Raw genomic sequence first — 23,687 nt, 5'->3', positions numbered from 1 at the left:
GGGATAGATAAAATAAAAAATCATTGGAGGGGTTCAAATCTCATAAGAGAAATCTCAAAAAATGAATCCAAGTGGATCTTTCTTCTGGACACTATGGCGCCGAAGGGGCTAAATATAGATTTCGACCTCAATTGCTTTTTAACCAATCACTAAATAGTTTATATACATATTTTTCATTTATTTCTATGTCTTTACAATTACATATATATATATATATATATATATATTATGGTATGGCTTCATATTTTATCTTTTAACTTGCTATACATTTTTTTACTGGTATTCTGCTTTGAAACATGTAGTACAGTAAGTCAAGGTGAGATGATCTAGAACATTTTTTATGAACACGAACATCATCTGTCTAATATAACTAACTTTGTACTTTTTTATGAAGCATGTGACAAAAACATAGGTGTGCCCTCTCTTGCGTGAAATAGTAAGCGTATGACACAATTGTGTAAAACATAATATTATATAAACACTAATCTCTTTCTTCTTCATTGAGGGACACATAATTCAGAGAGATCTGGCTTATACTGCTGACTACAGGAGGATTTAGACACTAACACACAAAAAAGTAACCAACCTGGTATAACCCCTCATACTCCCAGCATGCCTCATTTTATGCTAGTGTCCTAGGAGGATGGATGATTTTTTTTTCTACTAAGAGATGGTTAACCATTTTACTAGCCATTTTAACTTGTTCTCAAGATCATTTTGTCTACAGTCAGACTTTGTTACACGCTACTTTAGCAAGTCGCTTTATGCAGCTATCCAAAGCGGCATAATTACTGCAACAGCTTTAGAGGCTGTACCTGGACCCCACTGGATTGGATAATTACAGGGCCTGTCCGGATTGTCACCTTTGGACACCCAACTCAGCATTTAGTGCTTTTCAGACCTTTGTGTACTGTGTTAGCCACAGAGCGCTTTCCAGATCCAGAGCCACTGCATAGCCTCTGGTGCTACCCTGTCTCTAAAATACTAATTTATGAGTAGACCATGTGGGATGAGTATAGGGAGCTTCTTTGTTAATTAGGACCATTGGGCGCCATTACTTTTCCCTTTTTCCCACTGGAGGAATGGAGTGCTGCGCCATTAGCTGGAGTGTTGCACACTTGTACTCCTTGCTCTGTTTGTCCTTGTCATCTACAGTGACCTGGTAACCTCTGGGCATTTGAACCTCTCCTGCTCTGAGCAGTTGGTTCATGAGTACCCAAGATTTTACCCAGTACTGTGAATGAAGTTGTCCCTGCCAAACAGAGCAACATGTTGGAACCTAACACAAGGAGAGAAGTCCTGCTTTATCGGGTCCCTGTGGCTCATGATCACCAAACAGTTCCCGGTAGGCTTCCTTCCACTCCACCACTTTTCGTATTGTCTGTTATCCTTAGTGGACATCTATAAAAATTGCATTTCAGATGCTTGGGATAGAGAGTTAGTTTCCAGGGATAGAGAGTTGGTTTCCACTTCAAACTAAAGTCCGGCTCTCAGCTGCCTCCTTGCTTCATGCCCTCCAACCTTTCTGTGTCATTGCACAGGTTAGCAGACATTCATGCAGCTCTAGCAGGTCTTCTGGATTAGGGGGTTATTACTTCAGTTGCTGTAGCAAAAAGGTTTCAGGGATTTTATTCCAACCTTTTCGCAGTGTATACAGGGTATTTGTCCCATCTTGGATCTCAGAGCTCTAAATGTCTTCATTAGGACCCAAAGATTCTGCATGGAATCCACCAGGTCTGTCATAGCTTGCTTCCCTCCTTCCAACAAGGTTCTAGCCCCTGTTACTTTCCTTGTTATGCTCCCACAATATCCGTATTATGGGGTATCTAAACAAACTAGACAATCTGCTTCTGAAGTTGCAGTCGGCACTAATCTTGACCGACAATGTGACACGGAGAGTTCAAAACCTAGAAAAGTTTGGTTAGATCCTGAGCCTTCAGAAAACAGTGTTGGAGCTGACTCATCACTTGGAGTATCTGGGCTTATTCCTATTTAAAGCCCAAACAAACATTTTGCTTCCCTCTGGAGAAACCCAAAACTCTCTGCTCCCAGACTCACACTCTTCAGTCCAGGAGTCAATCAACTCTTTGCTTTTGCATGAAAGTCCTGGGGCTGATGGTAGCTTTCTTCAACGCAATCCTATTTTTCCAGTTCCACTCTAGGCCCCTCAAACTCAACATGCTGTCATTGTGGGACATATAGATTCAGTCTCTACACAAACCAATTCCCCTGCCACTGAGGACTAAATGGTCTTTAGCCTGGTGGCTCACAAATCCAGCTCTGCAGTTGGGGAAATCGTTCCTTCTGAACTATTGGAGGATCCACACAATAGATGCTAGTCTAAAAGACTGGGGAGAAATCCTAGACACCAGTGCAGTGGACTTGGACACCGGAGAAATCCCATTTGCTAATCAATATTCTGGAGTGTCGGGTGATTTGGCTGTCCCTACAATGCAGGAAATCCTGACATGTGGGTCATTTGATGAGGATCCAGCCAGACAATGCCACAGCAGTGGCAGAAGGTATGGACTTCCCCAGCCAGCAACCTCTGGAGCCAGGGGAATGGTCCATACTAGGGATGCACTGATAGCAGTTTTTCCAGTATCGAGTACAAGTACCCAGCTTCCTTATACAAGAAGTTTCGGTATCGGGGTAGGCATCGGAGCATTTGGCAAAAAGTTTTCTTTAGCTCTTGGCGCTAATGGCTGCCAGCTGAACAATCCCCTTGCTGTTGCACACTCAAAGTTTTCAACAGTTTATCACAGTTTTTTACACAGACTTGAGAGGCTGCTCATCCAAGGCTCTGGGGCTTCCACCACGAATATAGAAAACAAAAAGGGAACAGAGCGCCACCTCCGTGTGTAAAATCGTTAATTACAATAAATAAAACAAGGGATAAAAGTACTCACAAACAAACGTTTTCATCAGGCTCTAACAACAAATGAGAGGCCACACTGTCTGTTAACCCAACATGGTATATCCCCGACCATGCCAGTCACATCACCGTGGACATCACTGTCCACAGTGACTGTAAAGGATGGTAATGGTAAAGGATGGTAATCTGGTGTGTATTACAGAAGATCTGATTGATCTGGAAGAGCCCGTGAAGCATCTTCCAGGAGTCTAATTAAGTACCACATCTGATTGGGCAAGGCCAGAGGTATGAGGATTACAGTAAGCCCATGTGGCTTCCCCTGCAAATGCAGCTGTCTCTCTGTGGGATCTGAATTTGGTTCTGTCAACAATTAAAAAACTGTCCTTTGAACCTAATAGAGACATTCCCCTTTCCATTCTTACTCAAAATGTGATTGCCATCACCTCTGCGAGACGTGTTTCTGAAATGGTTGCCTTCTCTTATAACGAATTCTTTCTGATCCTACATAAAGACCAAGTAGTGTTAAGGCCTAAAACCTCTTTACTTCCTTACTGATGGAGATTTCCCTTCATTGTCTTAATGTTGTTCTTTTTATATGAGTTTATCTTGAGGTTACTGTTTCCATTAGGAAGATGGAGTCCCTCTTTTTCATCACAGATGGTCCTGCAAAGGGGAACTAGCTTCTTACTCTACCATTTCTTGGTGGCTCAGACAAATCGTTGTACTAGCCTACGGTCTTAATGATCTGGTTCCACAAGTGCTTCTTGGGCTTTACAGTATCAAATAACCTTTTACCATATGTGCAAGGCTACCTCCTTGTCTTCTATTCATATGTATTCTAGGTTCTACCAGACATCAGCTGATGCCAGCTTTGGACGTAAGCTCCTTCAGGCAGCTCATTCGGCTACAAGCAGTCCCCAGTTATTTTTTTACTGAGTCTTTTGGCGTTTTGTTTACTGTGATGCCCACCCCTCATTCAGACTGCATTTGGACATCCTAAATGTCTCTGAATCCTGTGTCCCTCAATGAATGAGAAAACTCACTGTAAAATTATTTTCTTGAAGTTCATTTAGAGACACATGTCCTACCCCTGTTTATGGTCTTATTCACAGCACTGCTTTGTTTCAAACAATAACTCAGAGCTGGAGGGGTTTTACCGGGCTGTTCACTGTTTTTTGTTTGCTAGTGTGCAAATCCTTCTGTGACAGCAGTATAATCCAACTGTCTTTTAATCCTGTGTGTGAATCCTTAAGAGAAGGATTTTACAGTGAGTACAAAAATCTTTTTTTCAGGTGTTACATTTACAACTATAATACAAGACATTGTAAACAGAATGTTGTTTTCATACAAACTGTATTCTCTTCTATCTGCAGGTAGTAGTAGAGATTGCCAAGCCTGCAGAAACCCCATTTCCAGCACCACTTGAGGAAGGAGTACCTTATGAAATGTATGCACAATTTCTAGCTCTGCCGATACCAGAAGAAGAAACTATAAAGGTATGGGGTTTTTTTACAAATAAAAAAATCAATATCGAGATCTCACTGAGCTTGCAAAAACAATAGTCATTTAGTTACAGCTGCAAAATGGTATAACCTACAAGCACAGGACAATCTATGAGTTTGATATTTAGGTCCTTTATTCAAAGAGTTCTTACATGTTAATTCTTAAAGTGCATCTAAAGACAAAACCTTTTTTTCATTTTGGATGGAGTATGTAATGGCAGAAACTCATGTCAGGCTTTTTTTGTCATCTTTGTCCCATTATGTCCTGTTGACATGACAGTAAATGAAATATAGCTCCACCAAATGAAGGGAATACCCCCTTAAACAGTTGTCAGTGGAATAAGTGTCTCCTTAGATGTGAGGACACCAAGAGATATATCACAGCTGGAGCGAAGGTCGGGAGAGGTGAGCGGTGAGTATTTCTTTGTTTTTGCCCCTAGACCAAAACAAGCACTTAACCTTTGCAGTGCGGGGGTAGCCCCACTGAAAGTCCTTAATGTTCAATGGTGGCAGCAACATTAGCGATAAACTGTTTAAAATTAACTCCATTACAAAAACTAGAGGCCACCACCTAAAATTGGTGGAAAAAAAATTCCAGCACAAGGGGCGAAGGGGGTTCTTCACAGTAAGATCAGTTAGGGTCTGGAACTCACTGCCACAGACAGTGATTTCAGCAAAGAATGTGGAATTGTTCAAGAAACTTTTGGACGATTTCTTAAGGGACCGTAATATACAGGGGTACAGGTACTCCTAGAATGAGATCCTAATAGGTTGGACTTGATGGACTAATGTCTTTATTCAACCTCAAATACTATGTAACTATGTAACTATGTGACTTAAATCTGCCCTCCTACCTCTAAAGCTGCCCACTGACCTGATCTATGATTTGTCTAGACATTCCAGTGAATGACATTCCCTTGCCACCAAGACAAATGTCGAAAATTAGGCATGGGAGATGCCTCTTTGGCCATTTCCAAAAGTTCATAGGCTACTGACATTGTGGGGGTAGGAATGCAGAAGAAAAAATTGTGCTTGGAAATAATGACACCGCAGTATTGAAGGATTAAGGGGCTAAATAAATGCTATAGTCATAAAACTATACTTACACTTTAAATTTCTAAGAGAGGTGTTAAAAATAAAAAAGCCCTGGCTGAATACTCATCCCCTCTCTTGAGCTGCCCCTCCCTGCCTCAAAATGTCCTCATTCTTCTGTGTGAAATGTTGCCTTTTCTGGGAGGGCATCACCATAGGGCCTTGTATGCACAGAGCACAGATGCAAAGAGAGCTTTTCTGATATCATGACAACAGCATCACTCTTTGTAACATTGAACACCATCACGTGAGGAGAAGATGACCCTCTGGAATCACATGAATGGCCTTAAAAGGCAAAGGCAAGTATTAAAAAAACACACACACACAAAATACGCCTGGAAGACCTCAGGGGTAGGGGGGCACTGGGGGCGGGGAGTCGGGAGCCCGTGGTCGGGCTTTAAATAATAATCTGTTATTGAGGCTAACCCTTTTCATAGATTCCAGATCTACAAATGACACAAGATCTGCTACTGTCATCTAGATCTATTTCTGAAAATATACAGTATATGGTCTTTAGGCTAGAACTGATACTTGATCTAGATCTACGCCTGTACAAATGCATACGTCAGGGATTAATTTATAGGTAAGCCCTTCCAAATTTAATATAATCACTAGATTTTTTTATCGTTAAAATGTCATCTGAGAAAATGAAATGTGACTCAAATCTCATATAATACACAGATTAAATCCTAACTATTCTGAGTTTTAGTATGATATCACACATAATAGCATTTTACAGTGTGTCAAATGACACAGTTACCGTGGTAACTTTTCTTTCCCTCATTTTAGATGTCTTCCATTTTTTCCCATTTTTATGTTTATGAATAGTTGTATGATAAAAGGTTAATCCTACATGAAAAGGTATGTATTGCATCATATGAAAGGGCATTACAAACTGAAATCTGATTTTCTAGCAACCATGTAACAAGGATCGTACAGAAGAAACCTGCATATGTATATATTTATCTGCAATCATGTAGCCCCTTGGCCAAAGGCTTTGTAAACAAACATTATTTGTCAGGCTTACAAAAGATAAAAGCCAGTGGAAATTATTGATACTTTAATTTACTGTATTCTTAACCATGAAATGCAAATGTTTACTCATTCTATGGGTTACTGTGTTTTGCTCCATCACTGGTAAGTAAGATTATCTGAGTCCATATACATGTTATTTAAAAAGTTCACCAATGCCTGCAGTTTGCTCTACAATAAAAGATCCAGATTGTTAGGTTTAGCTTCTTTATAGTCAACTGCCCTTATTTAAATGCAGCTTTGGAGGTGGTGGAGGGGTGGAATCCATTATTTTAATGGGTTCCTTAAATAGAAACACAACTCCAAAGGAAAGCTATATGATATGACTGTTATTTAAAATAAAGCCCCTTTTTTCTCCTGTGCCTGTACTTTCTCATGTTATTTTTGAAGCAATATTGTAGAATAAAAATAACAATTCCCTAATTCCATTTTAAAATATTTAAATTTTAAACCAAACAGATGGCAGACTCTAAACATAACTTTATTACACATTCAGATAAAATATCATATGTCTTTTCTTGTCATGCTGCCCTTTACAGAAATGGCAAATGTATAGGCTGATTTTTAATCTCATGTAAACTTTTGTTTTAGATGATGTCTTTTGTGTATATACATGAGGAATATATTACAATGAAAAATGGAAACATCACTTACTTATTTTTAATAAAGTAATATACAGGGGATGATGGTGTTCAAAACGTAGTAACTTATTTAAATTAGAAATAACATCCTGTACGCTAAAGTGTAGCCAAACCCTCAAACAAAAATATAATATATTGCAGCTTACCATTCCTTAGATGAGGTGGCTACCTTTCTTTTTTTTTTTTTTTCTTTCACCTGGTATTCCTTAAAAACAATACATTTTTTGAGTAGCTAAACTCACTGTTCCAATATATCAATAGAGAGTAGACATGTGCGATTCGTTTCGTTACGAATCGAACTTCGTACTAATTTTCCTGAAATTCGTAGTTTCGTAAGCATACGAAATCCGAATGGCAGTTTCCGAATTTATGTCCGAAATACGAAATTCCGTTAACGAATTTCGGATGCAAATTTATTTGAAACAGGAACTAATATTACCCCTGTAAATGAGGTTGAACAACTAACAAGATTTTTTTTAAATCCGAAATACGGATCCGCTGAGGGTTGCATTACAATACAATACACAGGCAGGAAATACAAAACTCCGTTGACGTATTTTCGTTCAGTTACGAACATTCGTTATATTGAAGGTAAAAAGCAAAGTACATTTATATTGGAGTTGATGCTGATGGTAGTTTTTTTAAATACGAAATACGAAATTCAGATACGGAATCCGTTAACGGAATTCATATTTCGTTTTGGTTGACCAATCAGAGGTTCTCTTCTGCTGCTGAGAGTTGCATTACAATATACAGGTAGGAAATACGAAATTTCCATTGACGTGTTTTCGTTCCGTTACGAACATTCGTTATATTGAAGTTAAAAAGCAAAGTACATTTATATTGGAGTTGATGGTAGTTTTTTTTAATACGAAATACGAAATTCGGATACGGAATCCATTAATGGAATTTGCATTTCGGATACAAAAACAACTACCACATAGACCCCAATATTAACAAAGGTATTTTTGCTTTTTACCTTCATCATAACGAATGTTCTTAAAGTTACGAAAACGTGCCGAAACTAACGAAAATCCGTATTTCGTACGAATCCGAATTGAGTTTCGGATATGAATTACGAAATACGAAATAATGGATATTACGAAATGGAACGAAACGAAACGGAACTAATTTTTTGACGGCGCACAAGTCTAATAGAGAGAGCCATATTTATTTATTACAGGTATTAATATAGCGCTGACAATTTAAATAGTAGCACATTCACATCAGTCCCTGCCTTTAAGGAGCTTACAGTCTAAGGTAAATAACTCACATGAGGGCCAATTTAGACAAGAACAAATTAACCTTTCAGCATGTCTTTGAAATGAAAAGCAGAGTACCTGGAGGAAACCCACACAAGCACAGTGAGAACATGCAAACTCCTTGCAGATATTGTCCTGACTGGGATTTGAACCAGGAAATCTCAGTGCTACAAGGCAGCAGTGCTAACCACTACACCAAGAGATCTGCCGTTATTGTTCATATTTTGCAATGGCTTTAGCAATATAACCATCATTACACTTAATGGCACTCACATTACTAAAGGAATGGCAATGTATAAACATTAACAAACCATGCTAAATCATAGGAGAATGTGACTACACATCATCTTTGTGGAAAATAAATGTAATTGTAAGGTTACCAAAATAACATTTATTCAACATTGCACTAGAAAAGGTTTACAGTCCATCCTGCAGAGCTGTACGCACCTTTCCTTTTTTTTTTTCTTTGGGAGAGTTCGCTTTAAATAGTTTTTTAACCTAAAAAAGCTGTTGTTTGTGATTTGGTAATAATTGTGCTGTTAAACTTTTTGCAAATAAAACATATGCAGGTTATAAAACCTAAAAAGTACAAGTTTTGGTTTAGTCTGCAAAATATATTAAACTTGGACCTATTTATATGGCTGTAAAACAAAAACAAGGCATAGAAATGTGTTTGAACGGACTAGCTCAAGGGAAGACATAAATGGTATCTCAATGCCAGAGCCTGTGTACAATATTCTCTGCAAACTGCCATCTTTGAAAATGCAGTCACCAGGTCCCCATGAGCATATATTGTTTCTTTTTTAATGATTAGTTATTCAACAAATATGAGAAGTAAGTGATGTAGTACCAACAGAATATGCTCTTCAAAATGTAAAAAAATGTTCAGCATTATTTGTATTATATAACAGAATAATGACTGCATAACCTTTTTTTCCTGACTAAATAGTTTGCAGTGAAGGGGATAGGGATACATAGGGTTTTTGACTGATACTTTCAGCTGTGTCCTTGTCCACTGGGTAGAATTATGGATGAGCTCAGGCTCGGACCGAACCATAGCTCATTCAAACCCAGAACTAAGCTGTTAGTGCTGGCCCAATCAGCTATGGCCGAGGCATTCCCCACCCTTCAGCTAAATGTAATATATTACAGCTTACCAGTCCTTAGATGTGGTGACTGCATTAGTTTTCTTTGTTTCACGCTTTTCAGGCTACATGGTAAATTGATGGGATTAATAGTTTACACAATATAGATACAGATTGTGTGCTTTCTTTTCAGCTCACAGGTAGAGACACGGACACTGCATTTCTGGCAAGTTCAACAGGTATTTTCTGTACATGCTGAAAATGTTTTTAGCCTGAAAAATGAAAATGAATGCAGCCACCACATCTAAAGACTGGTAATCCACAGTAGTTGAGGGTATGCATAAGGATTTATTCACATGGGCATGCAGGGTCATACACCACCCAGAACACTCTGTACAAATCAATGACAGGTCGTCATGGTCTGCAGCTGTCTGCTGCTGTTCACATGTAATCACTCAAGGAGCGATTACCTGGTATTAGAGGTAGATAAGCATCTCCGAACGAAAGCTGCCTGAGCCCAGAGCCGCTCATCTGTCTTTAGCCTTCAGCTCCATGCGCATATACATGTGAACAGCAGCGGACAGTGACAGCCTCTCATTGATTTGTACAGGCTTCCTGTCCACAGCTGAACATAAACAAGAGCTGTGCTTGACCTAGAAATAAGCTGATCTGGACATTGTATGACCCTTCATGCCCTTGTGAATAATCCCTTAAAGGATAACTATATATAACTAAAGTAAACCATTAAAACGTAAATGTTTACATACTGAGAATTGGGGGTTCCTTGTGCTCTGTAAGAAAAGGTATGTGCAGGAACCTATAAATAATTGCTTTTAACGTTTTATTTCAGCTGAAGTACATTGAGTTTGTGACCGATTCTAAGTCGCCGGGAGTCTGTTTAAACAGCCCCGATGCTGGCGACGTACACTGTACGTCGTCAGTCACGAAGGGGTTAAATATTTTTTTACAAAGTATCTAAACAACCATACAATTAAAATTTAATTCATTCTCCTATGCCATTTGCAGTATATTTTATTTCCAGAACTAAATATTATATTGTAATCAGTATAAATGGTCACTGCTTCCTTTTTACAAAATTATATACTGTACTTAATGAAAACTTTTTGGGGAAAACAAAGGGAGAGACACTTTATCTGGTGAATAATGTGTTGGTTTGCTTGGACATTGACTTTGATATATAAGCTAGCTTAATAGAGTTATTGTAAGGAAGTGTGCAAAATGGACTGTGACATTTTGTCAGGGTAAAAGAGATTAGTCTATGTTTGTTCTAGATATAGAAGTATAATGGGTGTTGCCTTGTTTTCTTTAGTGCAGACTGTTTTCCCTGTTAACAATGTAATATAACATGCATCAGTGAAAATGAAATATTTGCAGATAAAGATTAATTTACCCAAATCGAGTGATATTAGGTGTACAGAATATGGTGCAGAGATAAATAATGACAGAATATTTTTACCTGATTTGTGGTCCTGGTCAAATAGATTGATGGATATCTGCAAATTTCAACTGATCCACTAACTGATATACTTTCCTCTTTATCCTGTATTTCCCTTTAATTAAAAACAAAAACAAAATCAAAACTTAGCACACCTCACCATCTTGACAGACTTGATATGAGGATACAAAGTTTGTATCCTCATATCAAGAGGGCCATGAGCTTGTGTGTCTTCTGAGAGGTAAATATCGTCCTGTATTGTTCCCCATTGGTTTGGGTTTCAGAATGGAAATGGCAGTAAGGAGTAGGGAACTTTTATGCAGTGGGGAAAAGTAATTTGCTCCAATGGATCTACTATGGACATAATACCCAATCAAAGAAATCCAAGGGAATAGCTCAAAATGAACAACAGAAAAAACACAAAATCCACTAATGTGCTCCATGAATGAGAGCACACTCCAAGAACGTAGACAATAAGAGACCGTATGACTGTAAGAGACCGTAACATACAGGGGTACAGGTACTCTTGAAACCTAGGACCACACAGGGACTCACATGCACACACTACACACACACTTGTCACACTTGTCTGGTCAAGCTGGCTATATCTCAGGGCTGCATAGACAGAAATACAATTCCTTTGCCAGGTAAAATAACTCCCGTATATGCATTTTAATTGTGTATTTAGCTTTTTGCCTTATGTTCAGCTTTAATAAAGTACTAACTAAAAATTACAGTTTGTATCTTTTAAGTGGATTTGAAACATGTTCTGTGATTTGCTTACTCACATGATCACATGACCACACATGATCTGTCTGAAACACAGTGAAGGGATATTATTAAAACTGGAGCAGACAAAATCTGGAGCAGTTGCCCATGGCAACCAATCAACTTCTCTCTTCAGCTTGTTCACTTATGATTTGCAAATGAAAGAGAGAAGCTGATTTTGGTTGTCATGTCACAGCTGCTCCAGATTCTGTCTGCTGCTGTTTTGATAAATTCCCCTCAATGTGTTCTAAGCATAGATTTTGATGATCATTGTGGTGAGACTTTTCATTACATTTTGAAAACAAGGAAAGTATAAAAATATACTACTGTGTTTCTTTAATATATTTTATGAATAAATAAAATATATAATAACATTTTTTTATATAGTTTATTTGTAAAAAAAAAATAATTTCTTTTAATATTCCAGTATTATTTAGTAAGCCATAATACACATATTTTCCATGAACTATAGGTTGTGTGATAAAAGTTATTGAAAGTATAGGCTGGCATTGAGAGCAGTCTGTGAAACCGGAAGGCACGTAAAGTGTAATGTGTGTGTAAAGGCTAGATGGATATGTCAGACTTGCTTAGACAAAGTGCAGCACAGGGCAACCTTTCCCTAAACCCTTTTTCATTTTCTCCACAGGCTGAGATAAATGACAATTGACGGGCCTTCAGTGCAAAAATAGAAAACTTGAAAAAGCCACGACTTTCTCAGCAAGCTTCATGGAGGCTCTGAGATTGCAACTGCACTAATGGAAACACGTTTCAGAGACTTGTTTAACTTTTTAAACTATTTAAAGTTTTTTTTTAAGTTTAATAAAAAATTTTAGTATACGTTAAGAACTATGTGGACAACAACAATTTGCTCCAATGTACCACTTAAGATAACAAGATACTCATGTAGCTATTTCCAGCCTGATGACAGCCATACCTGTTACTGGATTCTTGATAATAGATCTTAAAGAAGCCTTAAACAAACTTAAAGCGGGACTACAACCTAATATCCCTTACAGCTATTTTAACCTCTATTTGTATTGCAGTTGCCATGGTGCTGCACATGTGATCGGCTATGACATTAGCCATTTGAGGGCTTGAAAGTTTGGTTGAGAGCTCTAATAAGCACACTGGCAACCTTGACACTTGGCGGGTGTGCCTTAAAAGTAACTGTTTTGGGAGACATTACATTGGTGGGTAAAGTCTTTAAGCTTTGGCACCATCTGAAGTTTGCTGCAGCTTGCTAGAAGCTTGGTTAAATCTACAAGCCAGACCTATTGGTATTCAGCTAAATATCTGACTTCTAGAAAGCCGATTGAAGTTTGTTAAATTCTTGCTAAATGTGATATACTTTAACCTGAGAAAAAGACTAAGATTAATGCCCTTGTGTTTAGTGCTGTACTTCATGAGAGTCATTATACTGAGTGTATTTACCTCTTGTTGGCAGTCACCTCATCTGTAATGCAATGAAATCATTGTGCTTTAGTTGAATGGCAAGGTCGAGATAAATCCACATTGGCAAAGTAGGATGATATTAAAATTGCTGGTATAGGGTAACCTTTAAAGGAAACCTGTCATTAGAGAAACAGTGAGCTATTGTTGCTTACCTCCTACTGGAATTTCTGTTATTTTTCAGTGACTTGGAAAGTAATAAAGGCAGAAGATCAACATGACAGCAAAGCAACTTGAGGTTTCAAAAACAAGTCAGTAATGGCAGCCTATGTCCTTTCTTTTTGAAAGCTTTCCTTTAATGCACCATACACGCTGGTGTCAACATGGTGAAATTGTCATGTGGAAGACCCTTCTCAGTTCCACATGCCTGTACCCAAGCCATGTGACCAGGTTCTCCTTCTGGCTTTATTGTTACACTTATTCATTTTAATAGGGCTCCTCTGGCTTCAAAGTCCCAAAGCCAGCAGAGAGGTTTCTTGAAGCAATGTTATGGCCACAGTAAGGCCATACAAATGCATTATAAAAGGTGTACTTAATGTTGTTTTATTTGTGTCTGATCTTCTTTTTTTACTGATAATGTGTTTTAGTTTATAACTGTTTTTGAAGCAATAAATATGTAAACAAAAAATTATCTTTGTGCAAATTCCCTGACTTTCCGATAAGTGAAGCTAGAGGCCTAGCATGACAGCAAGCAGTGGCGTAACAATCGCATAGCGAACCAGGCGGCCTTTATGGGGCACGGGCACAGGGATGCCCGGCCAGAGCATCCCTCTGATGCCGTGTGGGCCACCTGGGTCGCTATGGCCTGTAATGGTGCTGGCTGTCACTGACACAGCTCAGCAGCGGCTGTGAAGATCACTGAAAACCTGTCAGTGATGTGTGCAGCGGCCGAATCGTGTTTCCCCTCACAGTCGCTGCGGAGCTGTGTCAGTGACAGAAGAGGCCGGCGTTCGCAGTGAAGGAGAAGGCGGGGCCCGCCTAAGAGCAACCCTGCCTTCTCTTACACCACTGGCCAGCGACCTAAGAGCAGGCGGGGCCCGTCGATAGAAGAGGTGGTTGGGCCCGGGGACGGAAGCGGGGCTCGGCGACCACGGAGGCGGACAGCGCTATAGGGGCGCTGTAAAGCTTTCTAGCACAGGGCGCCTAAAGGCCTAAGGCCGGCCCTGATAGAGAGTCTATGGTAGGCTCTTCAAGGTCACTCTGTTTGATATATCAGGTGGGCTCTGCAAGTGGCATAACTAGCAATCACGGGGCCCCATACAAAATTTTGCTATGGGGCCCTGTGATTTCTAGTTACGCCCCTGACAGCAAGGCACGTTTTTTCATTTGATTTCATTATTATTTGTCCAATCTGAAACCATTAGATGAAAAATCAAATTCCAGTAACATCTGGTTAAAACACAACTGCACACACTGCAGACATTGATTGGTGCTTAGAAAATCTTATGAATGGATTTTAACATGTTTGTACCTGTAGCCATGCCTAGGTACAAACTTGCATTATATAAATTTACCTGGCCTAAGCCTGTCATGGCTAACTATGCTAGATTCCATTTAGGCATGTTGGCCCAAAGGCCACAATGCTTTCTAGCTCAATGACCTAGAACAAGTCTTCCTGATCTGCATACGTGTTCCAGAACAAAAATTATTTTGTAAAGTTGATCAGCATGACAGCTGTAAAACAAGCAATAACAGAAAAGGTCAGCTAATGCCCCAGTAATTTTCTTAGCACAGGTTTCCTGTGATCTGTTGCAGCTCTGAGTTTAGCCACTAGAGATATAAATTACTAGGGGGCCGTTCACATATACTGTGGTAAGATGCATTTTACCACACCAGATCAACGCAGGTCACTGCAAGGACACATAGAAAATCATTGCTTTCTATGTGTCCCATTTACACCACAACGTGGGTGTGATGAGCGGTGCACTGTGCTGCAATAAAATGCAAATGTGCTGCATTTTATTGCAGCATACTGGATGCCACTGCAGGTTGCCACACGGCAGCACACCACACTGCTGTGTGAGAGCTTGAATAGAGTGTACACATTGTACACATCACATAAAGTGAAAAAAAAGTAAACAATGACAGCCCTGGCAGTGTGAAATACAATGCACACTGCCAGAGGTGCCACAACGCACTAGCCCATCTGCTAAATCGTACAATACTGTGCATTTAACACATGGGGGTTGATTTACTAACCTTATAAACACGCCACGAACCAGTATACACCTCTGTAGTGTGTTCCCTCCCAGCATGATCTATAGGTGGAATCTAGACACCTTTGTTGAATGGATTTTAACATGTTTGTACCTGTAGCCATGCCTAGGTACAAACTTGCATTATATAAATTTACCTGGCCTAAGCCTGTCATGGCTAACTATGCTAGATTCCATTTAGGCATGTTGGCCCAAAGGCCACAATGCTTTCTAGCTCAATGACCTAGAACAAGTCTTCCTGATCTGCATACGTGTTCCAGAACAAAAATTATTTTGTAAAGTTGATCAGCATGACAGCTGTAAAACAAGCAATAACAGAAAAGGTCAGCTAATGCCCCAGTAATTTTCTTAGCACAGGTTTCCTGTGATCTGTTGCAGCTCTGAGTTTAGCCACTAGAGATATAAATTACTAGGGGGCCGTTCACATATACTGTGGTAAGATGCATTTTACCACACCAGATCAACGCAGGTCACTGCAAGGACACATAGAAAATCATTGCTTTCTATGTGTCCCATTTACACCACAACGTGGGTGTGATGAGCGGTGCACTGTGCTGCAATAAAATGCAAATGTGCTGCATTTTATTGCAGCATACTGGATGCCACTGCAGGTTGCCACACGGCAGCACACCACACTGCTGTGTGAGAGCTTGAATAGAGTGTACACATTGTACACATCACATAAAGTGAAAAAAAAGTAAACAATGACAGCCCTGGCAGTGTGAAATACAATGCACACTGCCAGAGGTGCCACAACGCACTAGCCCATCTGCTAAATCGTACAATACTGTGCATTTAACACATGGGGGTTGATTTACTAACCTTATAAACACGCCACGAACCAGTATACACCTCTGTAGTGTGTTCCCTCCCAGCATGATCTATAGGTGGAATCTAGACACCTTTGTAGTGTGTACACACCCAGCAGGTGTGTTGTGCAAACCCCTGCATGAATTGCAAGGTGATGTTGTGTACATTAGCTCTATGTTATGTTGCTTGCGTTGATGAATGCAGGAATGTAAATGCATGAGCTAACCATTTTTGTCTAAACTGTGAAGCAGCATTATATATGCATCATGTGCATGATTTTTCCATATATGGCATTAGTGGAAAATTTGCTTTTAGAGACTTTTTGGTTGATAAATACGTTTTGCTGTGTAAAAATCACACGCACCTAGTGCGTGCGTGTGTTTAGGTTAGTAAATCACCCCTATGCTGTCGCATAGCGTATCTTTAGTGTGCTATCATGCACTAGCTGCATTGTTTCGCCATTCATTTGAATGGTATCTCAACACACCTTCCACTGACTGTGCATTGCAGGAACATTCATGGTACTGCAATACCCTGCATTGTGGTGAAAAAATAGTGCATGCGCTGCTATATGCGCTGTGCAATAGCATGGGTTAAACACATGGTGTGGTGCAAATAATACAATACTATGGTGTGAATGGGCCCTTAAACATTGTGGATCCATTAATTCTAAATGATAAAACAGCCGAGATTGTGTGAGCACCTGACATTCATTACATCCCTCTTGTGTCTCACTGCTGAATACAAACTACAGAGGAAACATCTCACACAACCCGTCAGAAAGGTAAGAAATGAGCAGCAATCATTTTATAATATGAAATATACATTTAATACACGTGGGCTAAGGCTACATGGGACACTTTTAGTCACACAACTAAAATTGTATCCACTTTCTTTGCTTCATGTTAATCTTATGAGAGACATATGACACCAGTCTTGGATTGCATTGTAATCACATAACATCAGGTATTAGAGATGATCTTCCTCTTCTCACTAAACATGAATATAAGAGGATATGAATTTCTCATTTATTAAACTCTTTCCAAGTATACGCCTGGGACATTACTCTATTACCAGTCATCTGGTAGCAAGATTGAAAATTGCCTATGTAGTCCTAGCCTAACATAGATGTTTCATTTTGCTGACTTCATGAAGACTTGGATTTTATCGATTTACTTCAAGTTACTGTGGTCAGAACAAACATTGCCCTAGTTTGATAATTGTTGCTGACCAAGTGTAAGATAATAGTTGGCAACATTTTAGACTAATAAACACAGAAATCGCTTAGAGCAAGAATATGTTAGCTTGTCATCTGAAATACTGAATCACAGACAAACCTATACTGAGAGACATGTACAATTTTGTTGTTGTGCTCTCGCCTCTGGAAATGCTAGTTTCCTGGCCGTACTGATGTAATAATGGCTTCTTTACGTTCAAAAGCCAAGAACAAGTCAGGTGTTCTAACTTTACTGATCTGTATATTCCAAGTGAGTGATCAGGTCAATACTACAGCTGAAAAAACTACTGTAGTTATCATTTTCAGTAAGAGGTCAGTTATGGAACTCTTGGCATATTATTATTTCCTTCAAAAAAGTTTTCTGCATGTAAATGTTTTTTTTTTTTCTTCAATAACTGTAAATGTTATTGATAATTGAAACACCAATGTAAATAGGTGAATTTAGCATGCAGAGAATGGGTTCAGTAGTAGATTTAGTTAGAAAAGACTGGTATCTTGTAAGGGCAAAAGTGTTGAAAACCTGGGACTGTCCCTGGAAATTAGTATTTGACAACTAGAAATGGACGTGCTCTTCTTTACAATGGGAAATAGTTGAAACTACATTGTTGATCTCTCCTTTCTCCAGAATTTTTTGTTCATGCTTTGGCTTTTTGTCTTTGTTCATTCCCAGAAATAAGTTACATTTAGCAAATCCGTCAGACTTTATGAAAAGTCATAAATGTTCATAAAATAGTTATAGATCAACGTCCAATAACTTTATTGACACTAATTATATTAATTATTACAAATATTTAATACATTTCTGCTAGTACTGTTTTTTTTGTGTTTTTGTTTTTATGTAGGACAGAGAAAGATATATTATAATCCATAGCAGCAAGAATTGTATCTGTCAAAATAACACTTGATAGGATTCTACAGCTGCCATGTTTTGTCTTTGCTTTATCATTTACATATTAGCATTGTGTATGACTTTAGTTTCTGTCCCTTTACCAGTGTTTTATAGTTGCCATCTTCAAGGCCCCCTTCCCATAATGCATTACGTTAATGTGCATTGCATTAAGACAACTTACCTTAAGACACAGTATCAGGCATTGTTTTTAGCACAGCACTTCACAACCCACAGCATGTACATTGTGGTGTGTTACAGAATAGGTAATGCATTGGTATACCATTCACACAGTGCACTGCGTTTGCAGATTGGTTTGTGGTAGCTGTAACGCTCCAATGTTAGAGGGCCTAAAGGAAACCTGTACTAAAGGATGTATGGAGCCTGGTGTTGTTGACCCCTCTCTCTCGATGAAAATGCTTGTTGCCTCTCTGTTGTACTAATCCAAGGGTTTCAAAACCTTCTCAATCACTGACACGGTCTGCAGGAAGAGTTTTTTTTTTTCTACTTCACTTGCCTCAGGTTTGTTCCAGGTCAGCGACAATTTAAGAGGTGACTACGAATGGTAGCTTTCATATTACTTAAAACAAGTATCCTTTCAATCATTTGCCTGTTACTTACCCAGCCCCCATACAATTTTGAAGCCCTGTGAAACAGTATGTAACAAATCAAGACATTTCATTGATTGAACTATAAACATTGTTTGCATTTTACATGTTACACAAACTTAAAAAGCCTTAGACAGGCTCTATCATTTAGAAAAAAAGGCTTTGATAGGTACCTAAAACAAGGCATAACGTTAAGGAAAAAACCTTAAAAATATAAGACACCCCTTGAATTCTGGAGCAGCTGCCAAGTATGATATAAAACTAGTAGCCTATTTTACTATCTCCCCACCATGAATATAACATACATGTGGAGAAGGCTTAGTGGATGCGGGTGCCTTTTGGGAATTGGTACCGACCCAGCTCTGCCTTCTCCTATCTTTTTCTTATTCTTTGAAAATAATTTTATGGGAAAGAGAAAGAATAAATTATGCCAAAATGCTCATAGCTTAGACGCTTCGCTCTTGTGCTTCTAACAGAGACGTCCTGAATGATATCTATACATGGCTATAATGGTTTCCCAAATGTATACTGGGCCTGAGGTAAACCTTTTTCCTTATAAACTAGTAAAATGTGTTTACCTGCATTACAAACTAACACATCTAAAAAAACACAAACAACTCAACAACTGACTTGTTTTTGTCTTAAATGTCATATACATCGTCATTTATTAGGCAGCCACTGCTGATTTTAATAATTTAATGGAATGGGTGTTTTGCAGGGGTAAAAAAAAAAAAAAAAAAAAACTAGGAGGACTGGCTATTCTGGAATCCTGACCTGTGGACAGTAATAATTAAATGGTCTCTGGTGGTGCATATATGTCTACATGTTTACAGTTACAGGGAAGTTTAGAACATAATGTAGAGATAGCCATAATTACATAACAGATGTATTCCTCTGCAGAGTAGACGTCGCAAACATGTAATGACAGAACTGTTACAAACCAGGCAAGTGTCGTGAATGAGATTCCTAAAACGAGAAGTCCTCTTCTTGTTGTGATTCAACTGCAAGAGGTGCATCTTTAGTAAATGGTGTAGAAGTGTTGAAAGAAGTTAGGGGTTACCTGATGCTATTGTCAGATGAGATGGGGCACATTTTAACCACTTGAAGACCGGGGTGTTAAACCCCCTTACTGTCCAGGCCATTTTTAAGTATTCAGCACTGAGGTAGTTTGACTGACATTTATTCAGGCATGCAATGTCGTACCGAAATTAATTTTATGCCCTTTTTTGGAACAGATAGGGCTTTCTTTAGGTGGTATTTAATCACCACAGCAGGGTTTTTTTATTTTTTAATTAACAAAGAAAAAAGTACCAACAATTTTGAAAAATGAAACTGTCTCCCCTAAGATTTGCTATGAAACATTTATTAGCCAATTTTTTTGGAAAATATATAAGATTGAGTCATGTTGGATAAATAGATACCAAACATGCCAAACAAGAAAATTTAAATAAATACTTAAAATTGTGTGTGCCCGTGAAATCACAAAAAACTACCATACCCTAAATTGGCCGAAGGCGATGCTTTAAAAGCTTTTACCATCAGTTTAGTGTTAACAGTGAATAATGGCCCTAGAATTATTGCTCCCACTCTGACATTCACAGTCATATGTAACGTGTGGTGTGATCGTCGTTTCGCACATAAGCGCACCCAACATTTGTTTGTATGTTCATGCATGTGGGGGTGGGGAACTTTAAAACTTTTTTATACACTTAACTTTATTGCTATCGCATAGGGGGCTAATAATCCCCCTACATGATAGCACATATACAGTAACAGGTCCGCTTTATGGAGACATCAGGGGCCTATTAGACCCGTAATGTCACCTAGGGATCCCACGGAAGCTGTTAAAGCAGATATGCTACTTCAGCTTTTTCTCCAATCTTTTCTCTGATATTTATTGATCAGAGGGGAGATCAGCTGGTTGAATGTGCTGATTTCCCCTCCAATTCAGCCATAGAGACCTGCAGTGCCAGTTACAGGCCCACATAGCGGACAGCGGAGCCCGGGATAGCTGACAGCAGCAGCAGAAGGAACACTGCAGTCTGTTTACACCCTGTCCACATACCCTATGTCCACATACACTATGGTGATAACAGGATGCATGTGTTTTTTCATAGGTCATAGGGCATACTTTCTAATTGTTGCTAGCTGCAACAATTGGGCCTTTTAAAAAAAATATTGACAAAGGTGAAATATGCCCTGACATTCCACATCAGCACAGAAGCATAGAGTTTCCTTTGAGAGAGCATTAGACAAAGTGATTTACAAGCAGAAGATTGTGGGAGAAAGGGGCAAAGTGTTTTCACCGCAAAACATAAGTACCCAAACAAGGACCTTTATATCAGTATTACCAGCTGTTATTTTATGATAATATTATGCTATATCTTGTATGAGATTGTAGAGGCTGAGTTTACATTACCTTAACAATGTATGCTTGAGTTTTTTTAACACCTTCTTTTCCATTAATTAGGAGGGTTTTGTGTTCCTTTTTGTTCTTTTTAAATTATAACTTTTAGTTTAGGTTGATTAGAGCGCATCAGACACTTATTGCTAAGTCTGTTCAAGAGCTGCCTTTTTACTCAGCATCTCATTCTTGGAAAAAAATGCAACAACACTGTGCACCTAGCACAACCTCACCCCAGGTGCACTGCATCCCCTTGCTATAGCTCCATATACACAATTTTTCTAAAAAATATCAGAGCTATTTCCCTTAGGCATGGTTTGGTAAAAATTGGTGTGACCAGGTACAATAGTCTAAAATTGTGGATAGTCTAAAACACAAACAAAGCAAATGTCTTGCTACACTAGAAGTTCAAGTGTATCATTCACAAAACATCAAGGGTTTAATACATTTTCTGCACTAGAAGTGGGATTTTTTTTTCCATCCTTCTGTTGTAACACTGTGGTTGTGGTTTGTACTTTTCTCTTGAATGGAGAAAGTTGAATGGACTCTGGATCCACATAACACGTTTTGACTTACCGCCAAAAAAGTGGGATGGCTGCAGCCATTCTCTGCTGTAATAATATCGTGGAAGTGTGACGAGGACTTCTCATGTGTATGACTCACTGCTTTTCCCAGCAGTTTTTCTTAGTACAACCCTGACACTGACCATGAGAGGTTTGGTCCAGTGATTTACTACCCCTTTCAAGTCCTCTTTTGCTAAGCATAAGTTCAAAGGGAACAAGTCAGTGATTTGAGGGAAATCTTCCTTACAGAATTCCCCTGTATGGGTTATCCTTTCTTCTAGTACTTCACTTTTTAAGGTTTATCGTAATAGCTAATACAGCGTGAACTGCTATGCTTGAAAAAAGGCTTATCAAATTTAATCTCAAATTTCCACTGACACCTCTGTAGTTCATACTGATATCTGTCACAGTTACTTCCAATACAAATATTAATTATATTAATGCGTGGTCTCACAATATGGGAGGTAATCATGTCGCAGTTAAGTTATTCTGCTATATCTGTCAAGCACAGCTTTTGTTGTAATCTAATTGGGTACATACTGTTTATTTTAAAGTGCATTTAAAAGCATTTGCAGATTTAAAAATTGTTTAAATGCCAAGCCTGACAAAACTTGGCAGCTCAGCAGTAAAACATTCACAACTTCCTCCTTCCCAATAAAGGCATTTAACTTATTGTTACTGAGAAACAGAGCGGATGCATTGCAATTATTATTTTAGCTTCACAAGCTCAGCCTGCTGTTCCTTTCATTTTTTCAGTTTGTTTTATATTTAATTATTCAGTTTATCCCTGTGCGCACATCGACATATATGTGTACATACAGACCTGGACAAAATAATTGAAACATCTAAAATTGTATTAATTAACTAATTAGGTGCAGGGGCACCCTTGGAATACAGAATAACTTCAGTCATTCTTGGATTGCTGTTGGTACAAGGATGGTGCCTCCAGTTCTATGACCTCCCATAAATATTTAAAGGGTTATTCACAAAAGGGTGAAGGGTTTGGAGAAGGCAGGAGAAGTGAACAATCTAGGACAACATAGCTGAACTGGAAAGTGAGCTGAATTGCAGAATTTTTCCAAAACCGCTATTTTGGCCTAGATTGTTCTCTTCTCCTGCCTCATCCAAACTCTTCTCCCTTTTGTAAATAACCCTGTTTAAGGTTTGTAATATACTATTTTTCTTTACATCTGTTTGTTATGGTGAGCAATGAAAAAAAAATATGTTTTAGCTTTAGAATATATGGTATTTTAAGACAGCAGGGAAAACTCTGGTATAATGTCCTTGTTTTCTAGGCCATCCTTGACCAATTCTGCTGATGGAATGCCAATTGTTTAGAGACCTCAGTAGCTCAATTACAGTTTACATAGAGCTAAATGAGCCAGAGGCCTTACAGAAAATAGGACCTTTTTTTTTTTAAATCCGAGAGACAGTGTTTTACCTCCTAAAGGTGCACAGCTTCCTCTTTAGAAAACCCATAATGCCTGTGAAACCTGTGTCATGGGTGAACCATGTTTTAATTTAAAAAACAGATATTTTTTCGATAATGGAGCACTAGTGACTTTATGATTTCACTCATCTATGAAATATTGGGATATCTGTGTAACTTTTTGTCCCATAAAGTGGGCAGGATGTAGGTATTGCCCCTCTTGTTACATTGCTTGTAACCTTTGACTCAAAAATTTAAGATACAGTATCTGTGTACCTCTGTCTTGCAGGCGGAGCAGGATTTGGGTATTGCCCTACTTGTTAGTGTGGAGTACCTATGACCTTGTACTTTCATCTGTGATTATATATATAT

The 23,687-nt window shown here is 38.7% G+C and overlaps 1 protein-coding gene across 1 annotated transcript in view; it reads left to right on the top strand.

The window, feature by feature from the left end:
- The window catches only part of CUNH10orf107 (chromosome unknown C10orf107 homolog), a 69,820-nt gene extending 46,165 nt beyond the window's left edge, over window positions 1-23,655 (top strand). Inside the window, exons 4-5 of the mRNA XM_018576660.1 lie at window positions 4,249-4,371; window positions 23,605-23,655. Of these exons, the coding sequence (XP_018432162.1) occupies window positions 4,249-4,371; window positions 23,605-23,655 (174 nt within the window). The remainder of the gene's footprint in view (window positions 1-4,248; window positions 4,372-23,604) is intronic.
- Window positions 23,656-23,687: the final 32 nt, after the last annotated feature.

The sequence above is a fragment of the Nanorana parkeri genome, unplaced genomic scaffold (assembly GCF_000935625.1).
Source record: "Nanorana parkeri isolate BGI_ZX_2015 unplaced genomic scaffold, ASM93562v1 scaffold73, whole genome shotgun sequence".
NCBI classification, from domain to species: Eukaryota; Metazoa; Chordata; class Amphibia; order Anura; family Dicroglossidae; genus Nanorana; species Nanorana parkeri.
Note: the sequence above shows the minus strand (reverse complement) of the source record. Positions and strands in the feature narration are given on the sequence as shown.